Here is a 27,503-nt window from a genome sequence, read left to right on the forward strand (position 1 = left end):
TTTTTATCAGCCCTGTTGGGTGGGGGAAGGGGAGGGGGCGGTGTTGGTGTGATATCAGGGGTCTAAACAGATTCCTGATATCTCTCCTTTGAGACACGGAAAGGGACTGAGGACACAGATTCCGCAGTCCCTTTCTCTGTAGCCTCTGCTGCACTGCAGATGAATGAACTCCTCTCCATTCATAAACTGAAGCATCGGAAACACAGTTATGAATGGACAGTCAGTGATCACTGACTCTGTTCATTCAGAAAAGAAAAGAGCCAGTAAATAACATATTTAGCGGCTCCTTCCTCCCCTCTCCATCCTGACAGTTGACAGGGGGGAACCGGTGGAGCGCGGGGGCAGGGGGTGTAGGAGCAAGGAGTAGCACACGGATAGGGATGGAGGACCATTGAGGGGGACAGAGGAGCATGGAAGAGTACACGGGTGGAAACGGAGGACATGGAGGATGGAGGAGCACATGGATGGGGATGGAGCAAGCAGATGGGGATGGAGGACACGGAGGGGGAATAAAGGAGCAAGGAGGGGGACTGGAAGAACATACGGAGGAGGACCAGAAGAGCACACAGAGACACGGAGGGGGAATAAAGGAGGACACGGTGGGGGACTGGAGGAGGACACAGTGGACAGTCAGGGGTGATCTGTGCGGTGGTGCGGGCAGTTACAATACCAATCTCCCTCTGTAGAGTTCAATAAAACAGCTAACAGCCCCTTCTCCTCCAAAGCCCCACCCCCCCCCCCCCCCCCCGACTTTCAGCTGCTTTATTGAAATCTATACATGGAGATCTGTAACTGCCTGCACTGATCACCTCTTTTTTCACTTTTCATATTTTTTCAAAGCTCTTTTCTTATTATGTATAGCTTTTTTTATTGTGGGACATTCCGAGTTGGAAATACAAGAGTGTGGTCTTAGAAAGGTCATTTTATGACCTGGGGTAGAGATCCCTTTTTTTACCCTTGCCCTCCCTTTGGGTACAAATATTTAGATATTTTTATGTAGGAACATCTGTTATGGTAACAACCATCTAAAAGGGTGTGTTCCTTCACCTTGAAGAGCTTTCCCCTTACTTAATTTTGTGTCAATGGAACAGAAAGTGAAGGAAAATGTTCTCAGGAGACACAGACAGCAACACAAAACCTGCAAGAACTAATAATTCTCTACGTTATCCAAAGCAAAAACACAAAGTTTTGGCCTGAGATACACTTTAAGAGCTTCCTACAAGACCTTTGGACTGGGATCTGGAAATCAGAATAGCATGTCCAAGCAATACATGCCAAACTTTGATTAGTGAAAAATAGGAACATGTTTTCCTGAAGCCTCCACCCAACCACTACAAAATGTTAACTTCTTTGCTGAAACATATGGAAGTCAGTAACAGATGTGAACTTTTAAACTAGCATGTGCTTATAAGATGCATGAAATCAGGCAGAACCCATGCAGATCATTTATAACATACAGCACATATAGACTGGATTTCCAGCATACACTCCACATTTCCTTCTGTTATTCCAAATGTTTACAATATGTGTTATCTATACTGTAATAGCTGTAGTACTTTTTTTTGTTTACAGACCAATGTGATTTTCTTGGACAACATTCGGATATAGATTTTCATAATACATGTTTGATTACACAAAACCACAAAATACTAGCTATGAAATTATACACAGCATGGATGTTATATTAAATTTTAGGAGCCAAATACACATCATGGGATCCAAAGGAAGCATTTGCGTAAAGCCCCATGCACACTATCAAATTTTCTGCTGATTTTTGTCTTCAGATTTACCAAAACCATATAATATGAGGTCACACCTTAGGAGTTTCAATTTGTATGCAATCAGGCAGGCCCTTGCACTACATGGTTTTGGTAAATCTGAAGACAAAAATCAGCAGAAAATCTGATAGTGTGTATGGGGCTTTAGGGACAAAATTAGCTCTGCTACTCAGTAAAGCTCTTTCATACACATACAAGTAAAATGTAAAGTTACTCATTTATAATTCACTTAAAAAAATGTGAGAAAAAAAAGGCATTCTCTGAATAAGTATGTTTGCTAACACTGCTAGTTACTAATATTATTAATTACTAGTTAAAAGAGATAAGACTATAAGGTCAATTGATAACTTCAACAACTACCATTTCCAAATTATTTTAAAACTGTCTATTTCAGAAATATATAAGATGCTTTTGAAGCTTCAGACAAGGTTCTATTCACCCAAACATGCGCATCCATTAGTCAGTGCTTGTGGTGGCGATAGGGTTATAATTTACGAGGGACACCCCAGAGCTCTATAAGGAATAATGGTGGTGTCCTATGCCTGGTTTTGTAAAATATGGGCATTGCCAAATGTGGGCCAGTCACCCTCTCATCTTTTAGACAGCACCAATCATTCCTCATCTGTCAGATAGTACCCATCATTCCTTATCTCTCAGATAGCACCTAACACTCACAGCAAGGTATTATGCCCCATACACATTATCAGATTTCCTGCTGATTTTTTCCTTCAGGTTTACCAAAACCATGTGGTACAAGGGCCTGCATGACTGCATACAGATTTAAACTCCTAAGGTTTGACCTCATATGATATGGTTTTGGTAAATCTGAAGGAAAAACTCAGCATAAAAACTGATAGTGTGTGTGGGGCTTTAGCCTTCATTTTGCATAGTCAGCAGTCCTCATTCAGAGTCAGATACCCTCCCCCCTTTCAATTAAAAATGCAGAACTCCTCATTGACAGCCAGGTATTGCAACCCCACATTCTGCAGGCAAGAACCCCTCCTCATTTCAAACCAGGAACTTCTTCTTGGATCACTGCTAGCAAAGACCTCATATTCTGCCCAAGGCTCCTGCTGTCACACATAGTAATAACATCTATTTACTCTTTATCAGCACACATAAAATACAGTGGTAACACTGCAAAAAGTTTTTGACTTTAATCTTCCAAGGAGGATGCACACATATTGCTATACCCCCGTACCCAGCCTGAATTACATACTCAGCTACTCTAGTAAAGACAAACTGTCACTGGAGTGGTCCATATGAAACATTATTATTATTATTATTATTCAGGATTTATATAGCGCCAGCAATTTACGCAGCGCTTTACAATATAAAAAGGAGACAATACAGTTACAATACAATACAAGAGGATTAAGAGGGCCCTGCTCAGAAGTTTACAATCTAATAGGGTGGGGTAGGTGGTACAAAATGTTATAGCTGTCGGGAATGAGCTGATGGAAGTGGTAGGAGATTAGTTTGAGATGTGATAGGCTTCCCTGAATAGATGAGTTTTCAGGGATTACCTGAAGGTAGCAAGAGTAGGGGATAGCCGGACCAGTGGAGGTAGCGAGTTCCAGAGGATTGGAGAGGCTCTGGAGAAATCCTGGAGACAAGCATGGGAGGAGGAGATGAGAGAGCTTGAGAGTAGGAGGTCTTGAGAAGAACAGAGATGACGATTTGGGTGATATTTGGAGACAAGATTGGTGATGTAGCTCAGGCCAGAGTTGTGAATGACTTTGTATGTTGTGGTTAGTATTTTTAATTTAATTCGCTGGGTGATTGGGAGCCAGTGTAGGAATTGGAAGAGAGGGTTGGCAGACACTGAGCGGTTGGTAAGGTGGATAAGTCTGGCAGCAGCATTCATGATAGACTGAAGAGGAGAGCAGGCCAATGAGAAGGGAGTTGCAATAATCAAGGCGAGAGATAACAAGGGAGTGAATGAGGAGCTTGGTGGTTTTATTTGTTAAAAAGGGGCGAATTTTAGAGATGTTATGGAGGTGAAATCTACAAACTTTTGACAATGATTGGACTTGGGGCTGAAATGACAAGTCAGAGTCTAGGATTGCACCTAGTACCCTGGCGTGAGGGGAGGGCCTGATGGTTGCATTGTTGACTTTGATGGAAAAGTCATGGAGGGGGGCATGTGCAGGGGGGAATATTAATAGCTCAGTTTTAGAGAGGTTTAGTTTAAGGAAGTTGTGTGACATCCATGCTGATATGTCAGTTAGAAGGTTAGTAATGTGAGAGGAGACTGAAGGAGTGAGGTGAGGAGTAGACAGATATATTTGGGTGTCATTGGTGTATAAGTGGTATTGGAAGCCGTGGGTGGTTATCAAGTGACCAAGGGAGGAGGTGTAAATAGAGAAGAGAAGGGGTCCAAGAACAGAGCCTTGGGGGACCCCCACAGAAAGAGGCAATGGAGAGGAGGAGACAGTTGTACGTGACACTGAAGAGAGCGCTGTGATAGATAGGCAGAGAACCAGGAAAGAGCAGAATCTCGGAGGCCAAGGGAATGCAGTTTATTGAGGAGGAGCGGGTGGTCAACAGTATCAAAGGCAGCAGAGAGGTCAAGTAGTAGGAGTATGGAGTATCTACCTTCATGAGATGCAAACAAGTGGAAAGGGAAGCCCCATCTGTATTTAATTTGATTGGAGCGGAGTGCGTCCGTGAGCGGCTTCAGGGCTTTCCGCATAAGAAGTGTCTGCCGGGAGAGGTCTGTCAAAAGCATGATGGGGGAGCCATTGAAAAGGATGTATTCCTGATTCCGGGCGGCCTGCATGATTTCAGACTTGATATGAAAGAAGTGAATGCGGCATATAATGTCTCTGGGGTAAGCAGGGTTGGGGTTGCGGGGGCCCAGGGACCTGTGAATTCTGTCAATTTCTAGGTGCTCTTCCTTAGGCTTGTTCAGTAGCCGATTAAACATTGTGGTGGCTGCTTTAACAAGGTCTTTGTTTTCAACAGATTCAGGTACCCCTCGGATGCAAATATTATTGCGACGACTTCTGTTCTCCTGGTCGTCGAGACTGTAAAACAATTGTTGGATCTGGTTAGTGTGTTCTTGAAGGATGTGATCATGTTCAATAATTCTGGTCACAGACTCCTCCACAGTAGCTTCAATATCATCAAAGCGCTGTCCTATATCATGGCGTAGGTCAGTGATTTCACGCTTGTAGGAGCGCTCGAGCCTGTTGATGTAGGCCTCAATGTCCCCTTTAGTGGGGAGGGCCTTGATGTAACTCTCCATGTCCCATGTCCCAGGCTGAGTGTATGGCTGGGGCGGAGGGCTCCCGGGACATGGAGGGCTGTGAGGGCTCCGGTTCTCTGATCCGGGGGATTGCGGTGAGGGAGGGGAGGGTGTAGGAAGCTGTGCGGGTACTTGAGAGGCAGTGAGGGCCGCCTGTGCTGCCGCCGCGTGGGTCGCCGCCATCTTGGAAGCCGGCGTGGTCCGGCCTGCGGGACCTTTCGTGGCAAAATAGCTGCCGATTTCTTTGGATTTGAGGTCCCCCGAGGCTCGGGGGGTGTCTCCGGTCCCTCTCCTGCTCATGGGGAAAGGCTGTGAGGTGATGGATGGCTGTGCGCCGTTCCGTGATGTGGAGCGGGAGCTGAGGTCTCAAGCTGCCGACTCCTCCATGCGCCAAGCCACGCCCCCAGAGTTAAAGGTTAAGAAGAGCCGACAGGGACTGGATGACAAAGTATTAATAAGAGAAACAAAGTAGGCTTGTTTGGCAGCATGGAGGCAGGAATTGTATTTTAGAAGGGCAGATTTATATATGGCGAAGTCTTGGAGGCATTTGGTTTTACGCCACAGCCGTTCAAGAGCACGGCAATGTCTCTTGAGATTTCTAGCGTTGTCAGTTTGCCAGGGTTGTAACGGTCGGGGCCTGATTCTGCGTGATGATGAGAGTGAACTGTTGTAGACAGAGATGGCAAGGTCAGGACAGGACAGGGGAGAGATTATTTCATATAGGTGGTCAGTAGCAGAATAGAGAAGAGAAGGCTTAAGGTGGCGAAGGTTCCTACAAGTAATTGTTTGCTGCTTGGAAGGATGGGTGGTTGGAGGCAAGGATACAGTGAAACTAATGAGGTTGTGATCAGAGAGAGGAAAGGGGGTGTTTGTGAGGTTGCCAGGGTTGCAGAGATGGGAGAATACAAGGTCAAGGGTATTACCATTGGAGTGAGTGGAAGTATGTGTCCATTGGGTTAGGTTAAAAGATGAGGTTAAGTCGAGAAGTTTAGCTGTAGTTGGGTTGTTAACGTTGACAGGAATGTTAAAGTCACCAAGAATGATCGTGTGTATTTCAGAGGAGAGAAAGTAGGGTAGCCAGGCAGCAAAGTCATCAAGAAAGCGCGACACCAGTCCAGGAGGCCGAAACAAATGTGTATTGTAACTTGTTGAGTAATGCCCCGTACACACAAATGTAATTTCCATCGAAAAAATCTTGGATGGTTTTTCTGACGGAATTCCGCTCAAGCTTGGCTTGCATACACATGGTCACACAAAATTTTTCGGAACTTTCGATCGCCAAGAACGCGGTTACGTACAACACCATGACGAGCCGAGAAAATGAAGTTGAATGCTTCCGAGCATGTGTCTAATTGTTTCTGAGCATGCGTAGGAATTTTGCGTGTCGGAATTGGTACAGACGTTCGGAATTTCCGATCTTAACTTTTTCTGACCGAAAAAATTGAGAACCTGCTCTCAATCTTTTGCTGGCGGCAATTCCGCCAGCAATAGTCCGATGGAGTATACACACGGTTGGAATTTCCGACCAAAAGCTCACATCGGACTTTTACTGGTGGAATTTCCAATTGTGTGGAAAGGCAGATTTCTTTCCTTGCAACCAAAGAAATGTGCATGATTCCCCCATCAACAGAGACAGTGTTGACAGGGGAATCCCTCCTGTCGAGCTATTGTCTTCTTCTGGCAGAGGGCCGGGGGAAGCCGTCCCTGCCAGAAGACAGTGATTATCGCTAGTGGCTATAGCAGCCGCTTGTGATAATCGCAAACAAATCTGGCAGGCTGGTTGTTCTCAAGTTGATTGATCGATCAACTTGGTGCATTCAGCCCATTATAGGTTTGAATCTCGGACCGGTTCCTGCTGTATGGCTGGCCTTAGTCCCAGGTGTTGAATACCGTAATGGACCACATTGGGTGTATGATTTGCATCAATAGGATATATAGTTGGGCTACTTACTATGACTGATCCCTACTACCTTCGTCCTTTGGATGATGGAGCCTATATTGTGGAGGAATATCCTTTTTACCTGAATCCAGGGCATTGTTGGTCATACTGCCCCTGCCACTGCCATGTGCGCTTTTCCTTGATGTTCAAAGAATGAATGCTTTGGTTTTACCACTAGGCTTTTACTACTAGGCTTATAAGACGGTTCACTTGATATATACTGTACTATATATTCTCTCCAGCACTTCTGGAAGTTTATGAAAGGCATCGAGCTCAACCCCACATTGCAACTTTATATTTGTTTAGAATAGATCATATAATAGTTTAACCACTTCACATCCAGGCCAATTCTGACATTTCTCTCCTACATGTAAAATTCATCATTTTATTGCTAGAAAATTACATAGAATCCCCAAACACTATATATATATGTTTTTTTAGCAAAGACCCTAGAGAATACAATGGCAGTTGTTGCAACTTTTTACCTCGCACGGTATCTGTGCAGCAATTTTTCGAACGCGTTTTTTTCAGAAAATAAAAACAGTTTCATGCTTAAAAACAAAACAAAACAGTAAAGTTAGCTCAATTTTTTTGCATAATGTGATAGATGAAGATACGCTGAGTAAATAGATACCCAACATATCACACTTTAAAATTGCACGCGCTCGTGGAATGGCGCCAAACTTTGGTATTTAAAAATCCTCATAGGCGACACTTTAAATTTTTTTACTGGTTACATGTTTTGCATTACAGAGGAGGTCTAGTGCTAGAATTATTGCTCTCGCTCTAACGTTCGCGGCGATACCTCACATGTGTGGTTTGCACACCGTTTTCATATGTGGGCGGGACTTATGTATGTGTTCGCTTCTGCGTACGAGCTCACGGGGACAGGGGCGCTTTAATTTTTTTTTTTTTTATTGTTAATTTTACTTTTATTTCTTTTAGTTTGACACTTAAAAAAAATATATATATATTACTTTTATTCCTTTTACAAGGAATGTAAGCATCCCTTGTAATAGGAATATGGCACGATCGGACCTATTTACAGTGAGATATGGGGTCAATAAGACCCCATATCTCACCTCTAGGCTGGGAAGCCTAAAATAAAAAAATTTAAAAAACCGATCACGGCTTCCCAGCCAAATCGGCGCCGTTATTTTGAATGCAGAGGCCGGGCGTGACGTCATAACATTGCGCCCGGCCTCCGAACGATCATAGAGACTCCGGGGACCATCTGGTCCACCGGAAATCTCTATGGTATCATCCGGGGGCCGGCGGATCCTGTGACCGACTCACCGATGGAAGCGGTGAGTCGGTAGAAGCACTGGAGGGCGACGGGAGGGGGGGACAGCCGCTATGTACGTTCTTATGGTGCAGGGAATCGCTGGCTGAAAATGCCGATATCTGAATGATGTCTGTGGCCTCAGGCATCATTCCGATATAACCACAGAAAGCCGAGGCCGTCCCTGGATGTCCTACCGGCGCGAAGTGGTTAATAATTTTTTTTGTTACTTTTTTCTGTCAGTAAATTTTGTAACTAAGTAATTTTTTGCCTTCACTGATGTGTGCTGATGAGGCAGCACTGATGGGCACTGATAGGCTGAACTGGTGGGCATTGATGAGGGGGCAATTATGGGCACTGATGAGGAGGCACTGATGAGCACTGATAGGCAGCACCAATGGGCACTGTTAGGTGGCACTGATGGGCACTAATAGGCAACATTGGTGGGGACTGATAGACGGCACTGATGGGCACGGGTAGGCAGTACAGATGGGCATTGATGGGTGGCACTGATGGGCGACACTGATGGACATTGATGGATAGCAGCAATAGGCAGCACTGATAGGCGGCACTGATTGCCAGCACTTACTGGCATGGCTAATGGGCACTGATTTGTGGCACTTGTGGGCAGTGTGGGCACTGATTAGTGCAACTGGTGGGCACTGATCACTGGCATTGGTGGGCACTGTATGCTGGCATTGGTGGGCACTGTATTTTTACACTTTATTTCTATATTGTAATCAGGGCACTGATGATCAGTGCCCTGATTACTTTCCTAGCTGTCCCCTTGTGAAGAGATGCCGCTGATCTGCTCTCCTCTCCTCTCCTCACACTCTGTCAGTGTGAGACGAGGAGAGCCGATTAGCGGCATCTCTGTGTTTACATGCGACCTGCTGTGATTGGACACAGCCGATCACATGGTTAAAGAGCCGTGGACGCGGCTCTTTACACAGATCAGGGTAGCGCCGTGTCCTAGAAATACAGCGTGGCCACAATCGCCGTGTTTCGTGCCTCCGCCATATGACGGCGGCCCAGAACAAGAGCTGCACCACCCGCCGTCATTTGACAGTGTGCGGGCGGCAAGCAGGTAATATATATATATTTTTTTTTCTACACACACTTTTTTTTCTATCTCTGCAAGGACAGAAGAAGATACAATGTATCGACCCCGTTCACAGAGACAGAGAAAACTCGGAATTGGACGTTTACAGGTTATGATCATTAGAATGGTGCCCAGGGCTCTCGGTGAGACCCTGGTCTCTGTGTTGGGAGTGTGTCGTGCAGTACGCTCCCAGCGCAGAGTAAGATACGCAAATATGCAGCCCCACGGAAAAAAGCCCAGTCCAATGGGGCCACATATTTGTGTACAGTCGTGGTGAAGGGTTTAAGCGTGTATTACTTTACATACACTGCCTGGTAAAAATCCAAGTAGAAAATTGTATGTTCACAGTATTTGTATTTCTGTTTTAGTCAAATTAAAGTTTATTAAAGCGGAACTTTACCCATAACAATTTGATAAAAAATAATGTTCTTTAGCAAGGAGCATACATTCCACTAGGGATGAGCCCAATGTTCGAGTCGAATGTGAGTTCAACTTGAACATTGGGTGTTTGCCCATTCGGTGAATACCAAACTTTAGGGGGCATTTGCAAATTCGAGCGCTACGGAACGCCCCATAATGTACTGGGAGATTGCAGTGCATTGATGTCTGATGATTGGCCAAAGCATGCACCTGACCTGCATGCTTTGGCCAATCACAGCATGCTCTGCTGTGAAAGCCTTGATTGGCCAAAAGCAGGGTGCAGGCTTTGACAAGGGGGCCCCCAGATCCCGGCCCCCCACCCTATGTGAATGAGTATGAGTATGGGGTACAGTGTACTCCTACCCATTCACCAAGAAAAGTGTCAAAAAGTAAAAACAACCACTGAAAACTCTTAATTAAAGCAGTTGGCTACACGCAAACTCGTGCAAAGTAAGTTGAAGGTACACCAAGCCATGTGCCTTTTCAGTTTGTGTAACACTTGGTATTTCTGTTTTAAATATAAAAGTCCCTGTGATGAAGTTTATTACACCAGCAGCTCCCGTTCCTGATTGTTGTAACATTTTCATTTTGGTGAGTCTACTTTTTGCTCAGATCAAAAAGTATGTGTATATCCAGGAATGCAGTAGAGTGGTAATGAGCATCTCTGCATTGCGAGGCTTTGAAGTTACAGCAGCCTGTGATCTCCTTTAAATAAGTTAGTATATTCCCTTCTATACAGAATGTTTGACTTGCAGCTTTTATGATCCTGCTAAATCATTTGCTTGTCTCAGCTGATGAGAGCTTAATTCATCCTCATCATTATTTACGGTTTAACTTCAAGTGAGCCAATACCATAATGTAGTATGTTCTAGGTGAACAGACTATCTTCACACTGGTCAGAGATGTTTTCCTTACCAACTGCTGTTAAGAAAAGCAATTTCTAACCTGTGCTTATGGAGAAAGCAGAAAATATCAGAACCGTGGGCTTTGGTGATGTCAAAGCGAGAGCTCAATCACTTCTTACTTTCCACGGTCAATACTGAAAAATTATTTACACTAGAGGTTAAGATATGGGATAAAGGAAATTACAGACATTTTTAAGCGTGAATTAACAAATGGCTCTTCTGATTCTGACCCGTAACACAGACATACAGATTTTACTGGAACGTCATTTAGATTCAGATATCACACAGAATGCTTTAAATAAAGAAGAAGGCTGAACATTACAGTATTTGCTGGTTCATGCACTTTTTACTTGGATCTTTAATATATTTGACTTCATGATGTGTGAGCCTGAGATGGTAAGGAGCCAAGACAACCACTATGGGCCATTCTAGCATTGGCCAAAGCGAGCCAGTGTGCATACAGTTGGGTAACACGTCACATAAAAATTACTATCTAGAGGGTGTTAAAGGCTGTTAAACCGTCAGACTACCTATATTAGTATTTTTGTATCCATAATTCATTGTGATTATAAATAATGGCAGTGCACAGATCCCTGACCTACACGACTTGATTGCCCTCTTCTAGCTAAACCTGGCCAGCATCCCGACAATGTGAGCACTGAATTAGAAGCCCTAATGTGAATCTTACTGTGTCAGTATGAGTATATTATAACATATCTGTAGCTTCTGAACCAGCAGCAAAGCTCTACTTGCCAGATTTTTATTGTATATCTATATTATGCTTCACCTAAACATTTGTTGACAGTGAAAGTGTTGTTACCTGCACTCAATAAACCATTGCCGGATCTGGTCCTGAAGGGTTTCCTTCATGTCCAATCCTTCTGTTTCCCTTATAGTGTCCTTTATCTGGACCAGGGCATGCTGAAAGTCGACTTCATGCTGCTCCTGCAGTTCAGTGCGAAGGGTTTCTGTCTTACCGGCAATCATCTGCGCCATGCTCACAGTGTTGAAATTTGCAGGTGGCACCTATAAATACAAAAAGAGTAGAAGGTTGAAATTGGCGGTGGACTTCTAGATAACGTTTTTCTATAATGTCAGGAGGGCACTTTTGCAGTTAAAGTGGTTGTATAGTCAATTTTTTTGACTTTTACCTACAGGAAAGCCTATAGTAAGGCTTACCTGGAGGTAAAAAAAAATCTCTTAAACCTGTACGGTTTAGGAGATATTCCCCTCGCAATGCGCACAGGGGATTCTCGGCTGGAAGCCCGACCGACGCCGGACCCTGCCAGAAAGAAATCTCCCGCGCGCATGCACGGCAGTGACGATATCGCGCCTCCGGCCACTCACAGCGCCGGAGCCGCGATACCTGGAAGAAACGCAGAGGGAACATGTCAGCTCCCTCGCTGTGGATTGGGCCAGATGTTGGGGCCTCGTTCTAAGGTAAGTATTTCATAATGAGCTAGTATGCGGTGCTATACAACCGCTTTAAATTTGGTCTGTTATGTGTTCCTATCCATAGTTCATACCAAAAAATTATTTTGAAAAAATATTCCATACCTTTGTAGTTTTTTTTTTTTTAGCAGGCCTTTGGGCAGACTGCAAGTTTCTATGAACAATTTGTAAGGGAAAGTGGAGGAAAAAAGTGGCGAAGCCAAGTTTGCAACTGATAATAAGAACTGCACAGTATAGACAGGGTTAATTATGGTAAACACATTTTTTCCAAGCCTCCTCCTTAACGTTAAAGTTTTTGAGCTTTCAGAAAAGAGAAAGTAAAAGGTAAGCGACAATTGTATGTTCTAAGTTATTATATGTGAATAGGACCATAACACATATAAAGTAGGTGTTCTCCAAACTTGACCGCAAAGGTGGAAATGTATCCTTTCCTCATTAAATATTTAATGTATGTCCCAACAATTTTTATATTTTTTTTACATGTGCTCTAATGTAAAAAAAAATAGGTGTCAACCAGCCACATGAATGGGGAGAATCTCGACCCCAGCCACCCTCTACATTCACTGTACTGTTATGTACTTTCAATTAGAGCGAGGCAATCTGAAAGCAAATAAGTTCTGCTGTTTTCTCTATTTAGGAAACCGATAATGATTTGTGATAATGGTGTTATAGGCACTTTCATATAAAGAGTCAGAAATATATAAAGCGTCAGTTTAAAAATGTATACAATTAAAAACTATTATAATTTCCCTTTAAATCGGCATAGAAACAGACGACATGCTGATCTGTGTTACGTGTCAAGGAACCTAACAACAAGCCTGATGTAGGGGAAATATAGACTTCCTGATAAAGAGTTGGGACATGTTCAATAACCAGGAAGTTCTGATATTAGGGACAATAGATCATTTACAGCAGGGAAGTTTCAGAGAGAGCTACACAGAGCTCTGTATTGTGCGGATCTCAGAATTCCTGGCAAGAGGCTGAAACTGTGATCTTCAGTAACAAATCAGCAGAATACAATATTTAAAGAAATGGCTTCAAGGATAGAAGGATTCTGTCATTCTAAGGTCACAGTTAACAGCATGTATTGAAAGAGGCGTCACATAAAACTTCCCAATCTTTTACTAGGTATTTCTAAAAATGTAGCTAGGCCTGGACCTGAAATTTGGATGATATGTAGACAGATGTGAGATCTTTGGGCTGCTCAGATTTAATCAGATCAGTGTCAGAAAAAAGGAAAGAGGAAAATTTAGCATATGGCCCCAGTGGGGTGTCTGCATATAATTATAATGGTTCTTTTAATGTTGTTACATATACCTGGCCTTGTATTTTATATGCTAAGGCTCACTTTCAGCCTAGGGATGTTGACACCCAAGTTTACTATTAATGTGTAAAGGCACAATTTTTTTACCTTCATGCATTCTATGCATGAAGGGAAAAAAACCTTCTGTGTGCAGCAACCCCCCTAATACTTACCAAAGCCCCCTCTTGATCCAGCAATGTCCACAAGAGCCTTACCACTTTCTGATTGTCTTTTGGTGGCTGTAAATCACAGCCAGTGAGCCAATCAGGAGATTGAGGGGGTGGGGCCAAAGCGTCTACGTGTGTCAATGGACACACAGCTAAGATGATGTCAAAAGTCTGCTGCGGACAGGTGGGAGCATCTCATCAGTCTCATCATCCCCAGTAATCAGACGGTAACATTTTAATTTTTTGGCATATCACAAGGGGAAAGACTCCACCAAGAGGGTGGTCTGTGTTAGACATTTGTGAACAGATTTAAAGCGGGGTTCCACCCTAAAGTGAAACTTCCGCTGATCGGAACCCTCCCCCCCCTCCGGTGTCACAATTGGCACCTTTCAGGGGGGAGGGGGTGCAGATACCTGTCAAAGACAGGTATTTACACCCACTATAGGGCATAGACTCCCGCCATTTCCTGTCCTGCCGCGCTGTCTGCTGGGACACACACGGGTCCCAGAGACAGCGTGGACAATTCCTATTGCGCTGCGCGACTCGCGCATGCGCAGTAGGGAACCGGGAAGTGAAGCCGATTCGCTTCACTTCCTGATTCCCTCACCTAGAATGGTGGCGGCAGCAGCCGAGAGCTGAGCGATCGATCGGCTTCGGCTGCCGGCATCGCTGGATCCCGGGACAGGTGAGTGCCCATTTATTAAAAGTCAGCAACTGTAGTATTTGTAGCTGCTGGCTTTTAATATTTTTTTCCGCAGTACAGTCCCGCTTTAAGAACTTCACATTACTGTGTCAACTCTGAGCTGCCATCATTGTTCAAACCAATCCATGCTGACCCTGCACTGATAAAAATTATTCTGTTCAACAAATAAATAAATGTTAATTAATTTACTTTGATATTTTAAGTACCTTACCTAAATTTCATTAGTTCTTAAAACACACCTTTTACATTTACAAATGTACAAAGATCCTGGGCCTCCAGAAGCCTGATAGTGACATCCAGAGTCAGGGAGAGCTGACATCCTTCCTTGTAGACTGGGTGAACAGGCATGGTGGGTGTAATGCAAGATGAAATGATGGGCGCCAGATACTTTTTGAATGCGAATACGAGATTTATTGTCTCTTAACAAAAACTGTGGGAGAGCGGGTTAGAGCCAGGACACTCTTGAATAGATGCAATGATAACTGACAGACTCCGAGACTCTATAGGTAGTCAAGGAAAGACCTCCAGCCAGAGAACCCGTCTGTATAGGTAGGACTGCCGTCTCCTATGGCAACTGAATTTGTAACAGTCACTAAAGGTATTTGCACATAACTCTTGGTAACACAGAATAGTTCTTCTCTTATCTCACAGTATCTCACTGTAGATCTTCACTCACTGAGCTCCCAGTCTCTCTCTAGACTTCCCGATCCAATCATCACTGGATCTCCTGAGCTCTTCCACAGCTATCTCGCTGTACATTCTTCAAGCGCCACCCCCGCTAACCTTCTGGGTCCCTGACTTGGCACTCGCTGAAAGTTTCCCACTTCTTCACTGTCCCTGGCTGATGAGAAGACTGCTTTGGTACTTGCTTAAGCTTACTCACAGTGGTCTCAGGTAACAAGTTGGATGGTCCCTTAGTGTCGAATGCATCCCTTTTAACTTTGACCACAACTGGTTCCCCATCCAGCTGAACCTTCACAACTCGGTTGGACTCCAATCCTGCAGTCCCAACCCTACGCTGCTTCTCCTGCTCCTGGATAGGCCTTGGGCAGCCTAGCAGCCAGGTGCCCCCGAGATAGGCCTCAGGCTTCCAACCTAGCAGCCTGTGGTGACATGACACATGTCCACCCCAAACAGCCATCCAGGTAGCACAGAACACTGATCACCTGACTCCATCCAAATAAATAGGCTGTCCCAGCAGGCCAAGATACTAAAGAAACCCTTGCCAATTGGCTGAGACGTCCATCCATTCAAAATCTGACCAATGTATAATATTGAGTAATCCAGACAAAACTTTTAAGGTATGTACATTTCCATATTCTAATTGAGTTACATTTATTTGAAAAAAATATAATTTAATTTGACTAAAATTTAAGCAGATGTTTGCCAAACATGCAACTGTACAAGTTTTGATGCTGTAATTTTAAAGAGTTTGACATGTTTTGGAACTTTGAAAACCTGCACAAGACAGTTCCCATACATTTGAGGCCCATAAGAACAACATTTTTCCAAGTCATTACAAAGCCATGCAATGACATTGAAAGGTATAGAATGAACATTGAACAAATTATCGTTCACATGCTTTAAATTTTGCTCAACATACCATTCAAAATATTTATTTTATTTATAAATGGACATACAGTCAATTGTATACACCTATTGAGACAACTTACTTGTGCGCATGCAAAGTTTGCACTTACTGTATTTGGCCGAACGCAACTAAGATGCAGGGTGAGGGACTGCCGACTGTATAGCTTAAAATCTTGTTTTGTGCTACAAAAATGAATGTTTCTGCCGTTCGGTTATGAAGTTATGGCATATTAAATTTTAGATTATGTGACCTCAAGCCCCACCCAATCTGCACCCCATGTTATTAAAATTTAAAAACAAAGATATCATTATTGTGCTGCATCTGTGCTAATTTGTGCTGCAAAAAAGAATGTCTGTGCCGTTTAGTTTTAAAGCTATTACTCATAATAATTGATGAAAGCCCACCAACATTGCACTCCATGCTATCAAACCCTCCACCCTCAGGAGCTCTGGTGAACACCGGTTAGTACTTATATTCTGCACCTCAAGTGAGCTTGTGACATCTGCCAGGGTGACCTGCCTGTGTTCCTATCCTGCTGGTTCATGTGTGAGTTTCCACTGCTATAGCAATTGGTCTTCGAGCCTGACCCCTAGATCGTGAAAATACCATTTGTTTGTGCTGCGTTTGTGCTGATTTGTACCACAAAAACAAACTTTCTGTTTGTTCGGTTTTTGAGATATTGGAAATTCAAGGTTCACACTTTAAAGTGCAAATTACTTTCCTAAAAGGCTTAAAAGTTAATACATTCTGTGTTCTATGTTCTTTACAGATATACTGTATGTTACATGTGTGTGTTTCAGTTTGACTTGTTAGCTGAAAAAATGAATTTTTTTTCTTACAATTTTTTTTTTACATTTGATGCTGCTTTAATAATATTACATTTGTAACACTTTATAAATAATAAATTAAAAATCAAATGAATTAGACAAAAATAAGTTTAGTTGACAATACTTAAAAAGCTGATGCAAATAGTTGCCTCAATTTTTTTGAGTTGATCCAGCACAATATGTTTTACAGTGTGGATAATGTCAATGAACAAAGATGACTCCAACCTTGAAGCAACTCATTCCGTTTTTTAAAACTACCTCCTGCACAGAAAATGGTTAATACTTACCCTTCCTATCACAGCTGGTATATATTTCCAATACAACAAGATTTTATGGTGCAAAAGGCTCTGTGATCCCTGTGACTTCAAATAAAAATTACAGAGGTATAAAGAACGTTGCTATGATTTTCTAATCATTAATGGGGTCAAATCTATGTTGATGTATGATTTTGAACCACAGTGACAAGAAAGTTTGTAGGAGCAGAATGGAAAGTTTTTCTTGAACAAGCAAATTTCTAACTGTGTATGCGGTTTTTGTATGGGAAAGTTAGTTAATTTTAAAATTGAATGTTAAAAGCAAATTCAATTTTGAAGTACTATCAAGTGACATTCGTCGGGTCATTGAATGTACTTGGAATGTTTGTACAAATGTCTGTTTTAAAATCTACTAGGGTCTGGCCAGCTTAAAGCAGAGGTCTGTCCAAAAAAATAATTAAAAGCCAGCAGCTACACATACTGCAGCTGCCGGCTTTTAATAATAGGACGCTTACCTGTCCTGGAGTCCAGCGATGTCAGCACCGCAGCTGATGTTTCCATCAGCTGTCAGGTGCTGCCATTGCAGGTAAGGGAACCCAGCATTGTAGCCTTACGGCTTCACGCTGGGAACCCTACTGCGCATGCATGGGGCCCCGCTCCTCTCTCCTACTGGCCCGACAGGGGGAGGAGGAGGGAGCCCCGCAGTGATGTCATGGGCCACGGCGCAGACTCCCGGAAGTGGGAACAGGATACCTGCCAAAGACAGGTATCCAATCCCCCCTCTGCCCGAAATTGTGGCACCGGAATGGGGAGAGAAGACAAATGAGCAGAAGTTTCACTTTTGGGTGTAACTCCGCTTTAAGGTAAAACTTTCCTGAGAGAGACATGATGGCTGCCACCATGTTGACTCTTTCTTCTGCATTTGCTAATGTCTAAAGCAGCCCATAGATGAGTCTTTTTTTTTCGTTCAACCATTGGGTTCAAGGACAAAAAGTGAGTTGATTTCCCCAACCAAATGTTCAGATGTGTGGCTACAGGAAGATTTTCTTTCATATCTAGTGTTTTGGGTCAGTAACACAGAATGTATAGAAGCCACAGAATCCCCATTATAACCAGGAAGGTAGCCTTTTTTTAGAAGAAGGTCAGCACTAGAACATCTTTAAATATCCTACATAATAATGGCTTGGCCTAAGTGGATAGACGATTTTTACAGTTCCCTCAGCAGAGCTAATCAAATAAGACAATCTTTAAAACCCAACTGAACCTAGTATAGGGCTTTCCAATCTGCAGGGAGCATGAGATTTAATGATTACAGAGATACCGTATTCTGGGAAACTTTAATATGATCTCTTGCAGTGGGGCTGCATCTGCATTGCAAGGATCAATTGCTTGTTTGGGTCTAGTGGATGCAGAAAAGATTTAGTCACTTGATTTTCCACTCCACATTCCCGATAGACCAGTCCTTGCATCTTTCATTTACTCTCTGGTGGTCTATGGTCCAAAGCCCTTCATTGAACATGACTAAGGGACAGTCCACCGCCAGAGCATTGGGAATGTTGCCTTCATGGGGAGTCAAAGCTCAGGTATGTAAAGGTGCTTCTCCTCTCCCACAGACAGTTTCCCATAGTTGAGCTTTAAGTATCAAAATGATACAGTAGCTAAATAAATAAGAAAACGAAAAGTTCTACTATATGAAGGCTTTTCAAAAACCAACTTTGTGATGTGCACCACAATTCTTTAAAACTTCCCAAATGAGGTTTCAGTCAATGTTTCTCAAGCTCTTTTAATAACCATCTCAAATATATATATATATATATATATATATATATATATATATATATATATATATATATATATATTAAAAAAGGAATAAAAAAAAACACTGAAAAACTCCAGTGAACACAGCCCTGATGCTCCTTTCGTTTCTGTGGTTTCAAGAAACAGACATAGGTCAAGTAAACTACACATTGCAAAAAGCATAACAAATCTAAGTAATGAGGGGTTACAAGAAATGTGATAGCAGGTACTGCTTAGAAATGTTGTTTTACTTGTCTATAGCATGTAGATTGTGGTTTTGCACTTTAAAACCACAATGTCTGAGCCTAAACAACCCATGAATTTGCTTGTTAATGTCTCTGTATACCTGTATATGCTAGAGCCTGTAAATTAGATTTCCCTCTACAGCTCTATATTATTTAGCATATTACATACATAAGAATCTGCTCTATGTAGAGATTATATTTCGCTAGAAACACCCACTCTTTTCAGTTAGGAGTGATTTCTGTTTTACACAATCTGATGGGCTGATTTACTACTGAATAACCTGTCCACCGTGCAAGGGAAGTTACACTTTACTAAAAAATTATACCCAGAGCTTAGTAAATGGGGAGAAGCTCTTCTGACATATTTCATCCAATCATGAGCAAACAAAAATGATGTTTTTTTCATTTCCTTGCACATGATTGGGTATGCTTTGCAAGGTGAAATGTCACCACATTCACTAAGCTCTGGGGAACTCTTGATTTCCACTTCCCTTGCAAAGTGAACAGCCTATTTGCCTTTAGTAAAATAATCTCAATAAGTCGCTTACTGATACTATGAGTCAGAATCACAGAATCATATGAAACCCCTCAGAATATCAGACCCCTGAAATAAAAGTCAGAATTTATAAACTCAGAGCCCTGGCAAAAAAAAATAAAAAACATGAAATTTCCCACCACCAGACCAATCAACCTGAACATTATAGATACAGCAGGAACCCTTTTCATACCAACTAATTCATATTAGACCACTTGTTAGAACTTTGAGAATATATTCTTACTATGCGCTCTATACCTTCATAGATCTCTGTTAACTTGTGAAACCTTTAATAAAAATAAAAATGTAATTATTTGTATATATATATATCTATATATATATATATATATATATATATATATATACTTTTTTTAAACAATGTACCTTAATAATTTGCAGTTAGTAAATCAGTCAGTAGTGTTATGAAATTTGATTGATTTGATTTATGAAAAGGAAATTTAATAATAAAGGGCAAGACCTGTAGCCCACCCAATTAAAGAAAAAAATGAAATATTAAAAACAATCTTGATGGTTGCCAAGGGTAATGAAGGATCCCCAGTAGATCATCTGACATGTATTAATAAGCGTGAAAGACACTTTTGTATGCAGTAAAGTGAATAGTGTCGTGTTGCTGAAAAAACATTCAGTATATCACAGTGCAGTCTAGGTATATCTCGGTAGTATACTGAAACCACAGTGGAGTCACCAGGGTTAGAGGCAAGTTGTTATGGTTTTGAAATGGATATTAATCATAAGTTCCTGTTGGTGGTAATGGTATCAGTTGAATCTTCTAGATTGTAAGCTCTAACGAGCAGGGGCCCCCTGATCCCTCCTGTAGTGAATTGTATTGTAATGTCTTCCCTGATGTTGTAAAGCGATGCGCAAACTGTTAGCACTATATAAATCCTGTATAATAATAATAATAATATAGCCGTAATTTGTAGAGTGGTGGCTTAAACGCTAATATATGTCAAAAGTCATATATCAACACAGGTATATTGAGTAGTAGCTCTTGCATGTAGACACATAGCCATGGGTCTTATATTGTCTACTTCATACAGTCTGTACTCTACAGCTGTTTTTTTTATTTTTTTTATTGGGCTACAGGTTTTGCCCAACAGGTGAGCCAGTGAGTAGTTAAACCCTCCCACGCTGGGTGTTATCCGCCCACTTTTCTGTATTCAAAACCTGTAGCCACAGCAGATGAGACGACTACAAAGCAAGCTGTCTGGCTGTGTAATGAGTTATCCAGGCAGCAATAACATTTGGCAAATAACTTAGCCCAAAATGAATGTGCATGCAGCGTAGACATCTCTATTCTCTATTGGACTAGTATGAAATTACTTAGTAAGATATAGTGTAGACAGGGGAATACCTTTATGATTTGGAGGTTGGGGGAGTCTGTGGGCTTCATAATATTTGTGCCATTAGACTCCAATACATATAGCCACCGGCACTTATAAGGAAATATGTCAGGTGATTAAACCAAGCATAATTGAAAAACAGTCACCAGTTATATAAATATAAATATATATATATATATTATACAAACACACACACACACAGTGCCCTGAAAAAGTATTCATACCCCTTGAAATTTTCCACATTTTGTCAAGTTACAACCAAAAACGTAAATGTATTTTATTGGGATTTTATCTGATAGATCAACACAAAGTAGCACATAATTGTGAAGTGGAAGGAAAATGATAAATGGTTTCCACATTTTTTTACAAATAAATATCTGAAAAGTGTGGCGTGCATTTGTATTCAGCCCCCCCTGAGTCAAGACCTTGTCAAACCTCCTTTCGCTGCAATTACAGCTGCAAGTCATTTGGGGATGTCTCTTCCAGCTTTGCACATTTAGAGAGTGAAATGTTTTGCCCATTCTTCTGTGCAAAATAGCTCAAGCTCTGTCAGACTGGATGGAGAGTGTCTGTGAACAGCAATTTTCAAGTCTTGCCACAGATTCTCAATTGGATTTAAGTCTGGAATTTGACTGGGCCGTTCTAACACATTAACATGCTTTAAACGAAACCATTAAATTGTAGCTCTGGCTGTATGTTTAGGGTCATTGTCCTGCTGGAAGGTGAATCTCCGCCCCAGTCTCAAGTCTTTTACATCCCCATAACATGATGCTGCCACCACCATGTTTCACGGTGGGGCTGGTGTGTTCAGGGTAATGTTCAGTGTTCGTTTTCCTGCCAGACACTGCTTTTTGCTTGTAGGCCAAAAAGTTTAATTTTGGTCTCATCTGACCAGAGCACCTTCTTGCACATGTTTGCTGTGTCCCCCACATGGCTTCTCGCAAACTGCAAATGGGACTTCTTATGGCTTTCTTTCAACAATGGCTTTCTTCTTGCCACTCTTTCATAAAGGCCAGATTTGTGGAGTGCACGACTAATAGTTGTCCTGTGGAAAGATTCTACCACCTGAGCTGTGGATCTTTGCAGCTCCTCCAGAGTTATCATGGGCCTCTTGGCTGCTTCTCTGATTAATCCTCTCCTTGGCTGGCCTGTCAGTTTAGGTGGAGGGCCATGTCTTGGTAGGTTTGTAGTTGTGCCACATTCTTTCCTTTTTTCAGATGATGGATTGAACAGTGCTCCGTGAGATGTTCAAAGCTTGGGATATTTTTTTATAACCTAATCCTACTTTAAACTTTTCCACAACTTTATCCCTGACCTGTCTGGTGTGTTTCTTGGCCTTCATGATGCTGTCTGTTCACTAAAATTATCTAACAAACCTCAGAAGGCTTTACAGAACAGCTGTATTTATAATGATATTAAATTACACACAGGCGGAATCTATTTACGAATTAGGTGACTTCTGAAGGCAGTTGGTTCACCTAGATTTTAGTTAGGGGTATCAGAGAAAAGGGTATGAACACAAATGCACGCCACACTTTTCAGATATTTATTTGGAAAAAAGTTTGAAAACCATTTATCATTTTCCTTCCACTTCACAATTATGTGCCACTTTGTGTTGGTCTATCACATAAAATCACAATAAAATACATTTATGTTTTTGGTTGTAACATGGCAAAATGTAGAAAATGTCAAGGGGTATGAATACTTTTTCATGGCACTGTACATATGGGAGAGGTTTTATATTTAACAGAGTTAAAAAAGTGCTGAAACTTTTTGAATACCCCTCGTATATATGTGTGTATATATATATATATATATATACAGTGCCTTGCGAAAGTATTCGGCCCCCTTGAACTTTTCAACCTTTTGCCACATTTCAGGCTTCAAACATAAAGATATACATTTTTTATTTCTTGTGAAGAATCACCAACAAGTGGGACACAATTGTGAAGTGGAACGAAATCTATTGGATTTTTGAAACTTTTTTAACTAATAAAAAAATGAAAAGTGGGGCGTGCAAAATTATTCGGCCCCCTTGCGTTAATACTTTGTAGAGCCACCTTTTGCTGCGATTACAGCTGCAAGTCGCTTGGGGTATGTCTCTATCAGTTTTGCACATCGAGAGACTGAAATTCTTGCCCATTCTTCCTTGCAAAACAGCTCGAGCTCAGTGAGGTTGGATGGAGTGCGTTTGTGAACAGCAGTTTTCAGCTCTTTCCACAGATTCTCAATTGGATTCAGGTCTGGACTTTGACTTGGCCATTCTAACACCTAGATACATTTATTTGTGAACCATTCCTTTGTAGATTTTGCTGTATGTTTGGGATCATTGTCTTGTTGGAAGATAAATCTCCGTCCCAGTTTCAGGTCTTTTGCAGACTCCAACAGGTTTTCATCCAGAATGGTCCTGTATTTGGCTGCATCCATCTTCAACTCAATTTTAACCATCTTCCCTGTCCCTGCTGAAGAAAAGCAGGCCCAAACCATGATGCTGCCACCACCATGTTTGACAGTGGGGATGGTGTGTTGAGGGTGATGAGCTGTGTTGCTTTTACGCCAAACATATAGTTTTGCATTGTGGGCAAAAAGTTCAATTTTGGTTTCATCTGACCAGAGCACCTTCTTCCACATGTTTGGTGTGTCTCCCAGGTGGCTTGTGGCAAACTTTAGACTTTTTATGGATATCTTTGAGAAATGGCTTTCTTCTTGCCACTCTTCCATAAAGGCCAGATTTGTGCAGTGTACAACTGATTGTTGTCCTATGGACAGGCTCTCCCACCTCAGCTGTAGTTCTCTGCAGTTCATCCAGAGTGATCATGGGCCTCTTGGCTGCATCTCTGATCAGTCTTCTCCTTGTCTGAGCTGAAAGTTTAGAGGGACGGCCAGGTCTTGGTAGATTTGCAGTGGTCTGATACTCCTTCCATTTCAAAATGATCGCTTGCACAGTGCTCCTTGGGATGTTTAAAGATTGGGAAATCTTTTTGTATCCAAATCCGGCTTAAGGCTGGGTTCACACCGATGCGGCAGCGAGAACCGGATGTGATTCGCACCGCAGTGCAGTGCAAATCACATCCGATCTCTGTGCGATGCGAGTTCAGCCATACAGATAGTATGGCTGAATTCGCATCGCACCCGCCGCAAACTCGCACGGGACCCTTTTTTTGGTCCGCAGCAGAATCGGATCGCATGGGTGTTCACACCATGCGATCCGATTACTGTCCGAGTTTGCAGATCGCACTGCGATATGCGGACTGGTCTGGGGGTGTCATTAACGTTTCACTGACACTCCCAGCAGTCCGCATAGGGCAGTGTGAACTGCCGGCGGGAGGCATGCGATGCGGGAAAACGCCGCGGATTTGCGGCGTTCCCGCATCGCTCCGGTGTGAACCTGGCCTTAAACTTCTCCACAACAGTATTACGGACCTGCCTGGTGTGTTCCTTGGTCTTCATGATGCTCTCTGCGCTTTCAACAGAACCCTGAGACTATCACAGAGCAGGTGCATTTATACAGAGACTTGATTACACACAGGTGGATTGTATTTATCACCATCAGTCATTTAGGACAACATTGGATCATTCAAAGATCCTCGCTGAACTTCTGGAGTGAGTTTGCTGCACTGAAAGTAAAGGGGCCAAATAATTTTGCACGCACCACTTTTCAGTTTTTTATTTGCTAAAAAAGTTTAAAATATCCAATAGATTTCGTTCCACTTCACAATTGTGTCCCACTTGTTGGTGATTCTTCGCAAAAAATTTAAATTTTATATCTTTATGTTTGAAGCCTGAAATGTGGCAAAAGGTTGGGCTTGCAGCACTGTATATACACAGTAATTGTGCCAGCCGTTCTCTAATCACCTTACAGTTGCCCAGCCTTTATTTTTAATGGGAGCATAGTCCTTATAATCTAATATTATTTTAATACAGAATTTATATAGTGTCAACAGTTTGCTCATCGCTTGACATGACAAAGAGAGATAGTACAGTTACAATACATTTGAATGCAAGAGGGATCAGAGGACCCTGCTCATGAGAGCTTACAATCTAAATACAGTGGTTTAATTTATTTTATTTTACTTAAGCCTTAAAGCGGAACAATACTCACCTCGGCTGCAGCGATGAGGCATACACTAGCTCCCCTTCCCGCTCACTGACTGATCTTCAGGCGGCCAGATTACGAGTCTCGATCGGCAGCTGCTTTCATTGGCCAGGTGGGGAAGACGAGTTTAGGCAGATTCGGCATTGCCAAATTTGTACAGTGTGCTGCACATGTGTGGCTCACTGTGCAAGGGCTGCCAGCCAGGTAAGTAACTTTAATGCAGAACAAACAACGCATGTCTCTTCTGCATTAAAATTCCTGCCTGTTCACTCATTTTTAACGTTGGCCTAAAGTTCCACTTTATGCTGGTCATATGCTAGTAAATTTTTTAACCAATGTTTGCATAAATAAAAAAAATTTCACATTCAGTGACTGGATGAAAGTTTCTCAACAAAAACCACATACACTGTAGAAATGTGTTAAAAATTTCCCATCCTGCTCTTTCGAATATTCTCGTCACTGTGACCGAAAGTAAATCACAATTTGACACCACTAACATTAGAAAATCAAAACAAATACTCTTTAAGGCTGGGTTCACACCACTGCGAATTGGATGCGGACAAATGTATTCACCCCCCTTGGCTTTTTACCTATTTTATTACATTACAGCCTTTAGTTCAATGTTTTTTTAATCTGAAGTATATGTGATGGATCAGAACATAATAGAAAAATATATACATAAAACTATTTTTCAGAAATAAAAAACTGATAATTGGCATGTGCGTATGTATTCACCCCCTTTGTTATTAAGCCCATAAAAAGCTCTGGTGTAACCAATTACCTTCAGAAGTCACATAATTAGTGAAATGATTTCCTCCTGTGTGCAATCTAAATGTCACATGATCTGTCGTTACATATACACACCTTTTTGAAAGGCCCCAGAGGCTGCAATACCTAAGCAAGAGGCACCACTACCCAAACATTGCCATTAAGACAATTGAGATTGAGGAACTCTCCAAACAACTAAGGGACAATTTTGTTGAGAAGTACAAGTCAGGGTTAGGTTATAAAAAAATATCCAAATCTTTGATGATCCCTAGGAGCACCATCAAATCTTTGATGATCCCTAGGAGCACCATCAAAAAGTAAAAAACACAGTATAGATACAGTATACTGTAATCTTACAGATTCCAGTATGGTATCAAATAATTACACACCCCCTTTGTCCCTAGTGGTTTGTCCAGTGTCCTGCATGCAGTTTTATATTATAAATACTATTCTTTATGCCAGGAAACTGGAGATTGTCCATAGCAACCAAAAAAAGTCAGTTTACATCAAAAGTGGTTATAGACCAGCTAGAAAACAGCGATAATGAATTAGAATCACTCGCAGAATTGAGCGATAGTAATTTGTGGGGAAATTCGTCATCAAACACTAAAAGTAATGACAGCGACAATTCTGCAACTCAGTAAATTTCAGTGTTTTTGATTATATTATTGAATACTTTTTATTATTATTATATTATTATTTGTTATAATTATTTATAGTTATTTATTTTATTATTTATATATATATATATATATATATATATATATATATATATATATATATATATATATATATATATATATATATATCTATATATATTATAATTTATGATTTCATATTTCAAATTTTATCATACCCAGGATGTCTATTAGCCCTTGTACACAGGGTTGGATATTCCGATGGGCAATGTCCAATAGGACCGTGTCTGGGCTCCATTGGACTGTTTCCGTCGGAGTATCCGACGGACCAACTTTTCCAGCTGGGCTATAAAATTTTCCGACAACATGATCGTACTTTGTCCGATTGTGTGTAGAGAATTCCGATCGGACAAAGTGCCACGCATGCTCAGATCAAATTCCTAGATCAAAGCTATTGGCTACTAGCCTGAACGTAGTCCCATCGTAATGAAATTACGTCATCACGTTCTGAACGATCGGATTTTCCGACAACTTTGTCCGACATAGTCACATAATTAGTGAAATGATTTCCTCCTGTGTGCAATCTAAATGTCACATGATCTGTCATTACATATACACACCTTTTTGAAAGGCCCCAGAGGCTGCAATACCTAAGCAAGAGGCACCACTAACCAAACATTGCCATTAAGACAATTGAGATTGAGGAACTCTCCAAACAACTAAGGGACAATTTTGTTGAGAAGTACAAGTCAGGGTTAGGTTATAAAAAAATATCCAAATCTTTGATGATCCCTAGGAGCACCATCAAATCTATCATAACCAAATGGAAAGAACATGGCACAACAGCAAACCTGCCAAGAGACGGCTGCAGACCAAAATTCACAGAGCGGGCAAGGAGGGCTCCGCTCGCGGCGCCGTCATGCATACTGTGGGCACCCGGCTGTGGCTTCACAGCCGGGCACCCACTGCGCATGCGCGAGCGGCGCAGGGCGCCGTGATACGCCGTACAGTCACCTGGGACACATGACAGGTCCCAGGTGAATGTGCGGCGCGAGGGGAAGTGATGTCATCAGCCCGGGCAATGAAG

At 41.9% G+C, this 27,503-nt stretch overlaps 1 protein-coding gene across 1 annotated transcript in view; it reads right to left on the reverse strand.

The window, feature by feature from the left end:
- Positions 1-27,503, reverse strand: part of DRC11 (dynein regulatory complex subunit 11) — a 312,672-nt gene that overhangs the window by 114,659 nt on the left and 170,510 nt on the right. The window contains exon 7 of the mRNA XM_077448238.1: positions 11,497-11,702. Within this exon, the coding sequence (XP_077304364.1) occupies positions 11,497-11,702 (206 nt within the window). The remainder of the gene's footprint in view (positions 1-11,496; positions 11,703-27,503) is intronic.

The sequence above is a fragment of the Lithobates pipiens genome, unplaced genomic scaffold (assembly GCF_037356315.1).
Source record: "Lithobates pipiens isolate NorthernLeopardFrog02 unplaced genomic scaffold, aLitPip1_a1.2 Scaffold_22, whole genome shotgun sequence".
Taxonomy (NCBI): Eukaryota; Metazoa; Chordata; class Amphibia; order Anura; family Ranidae; genus Lithobates; species Lithobates pipiens.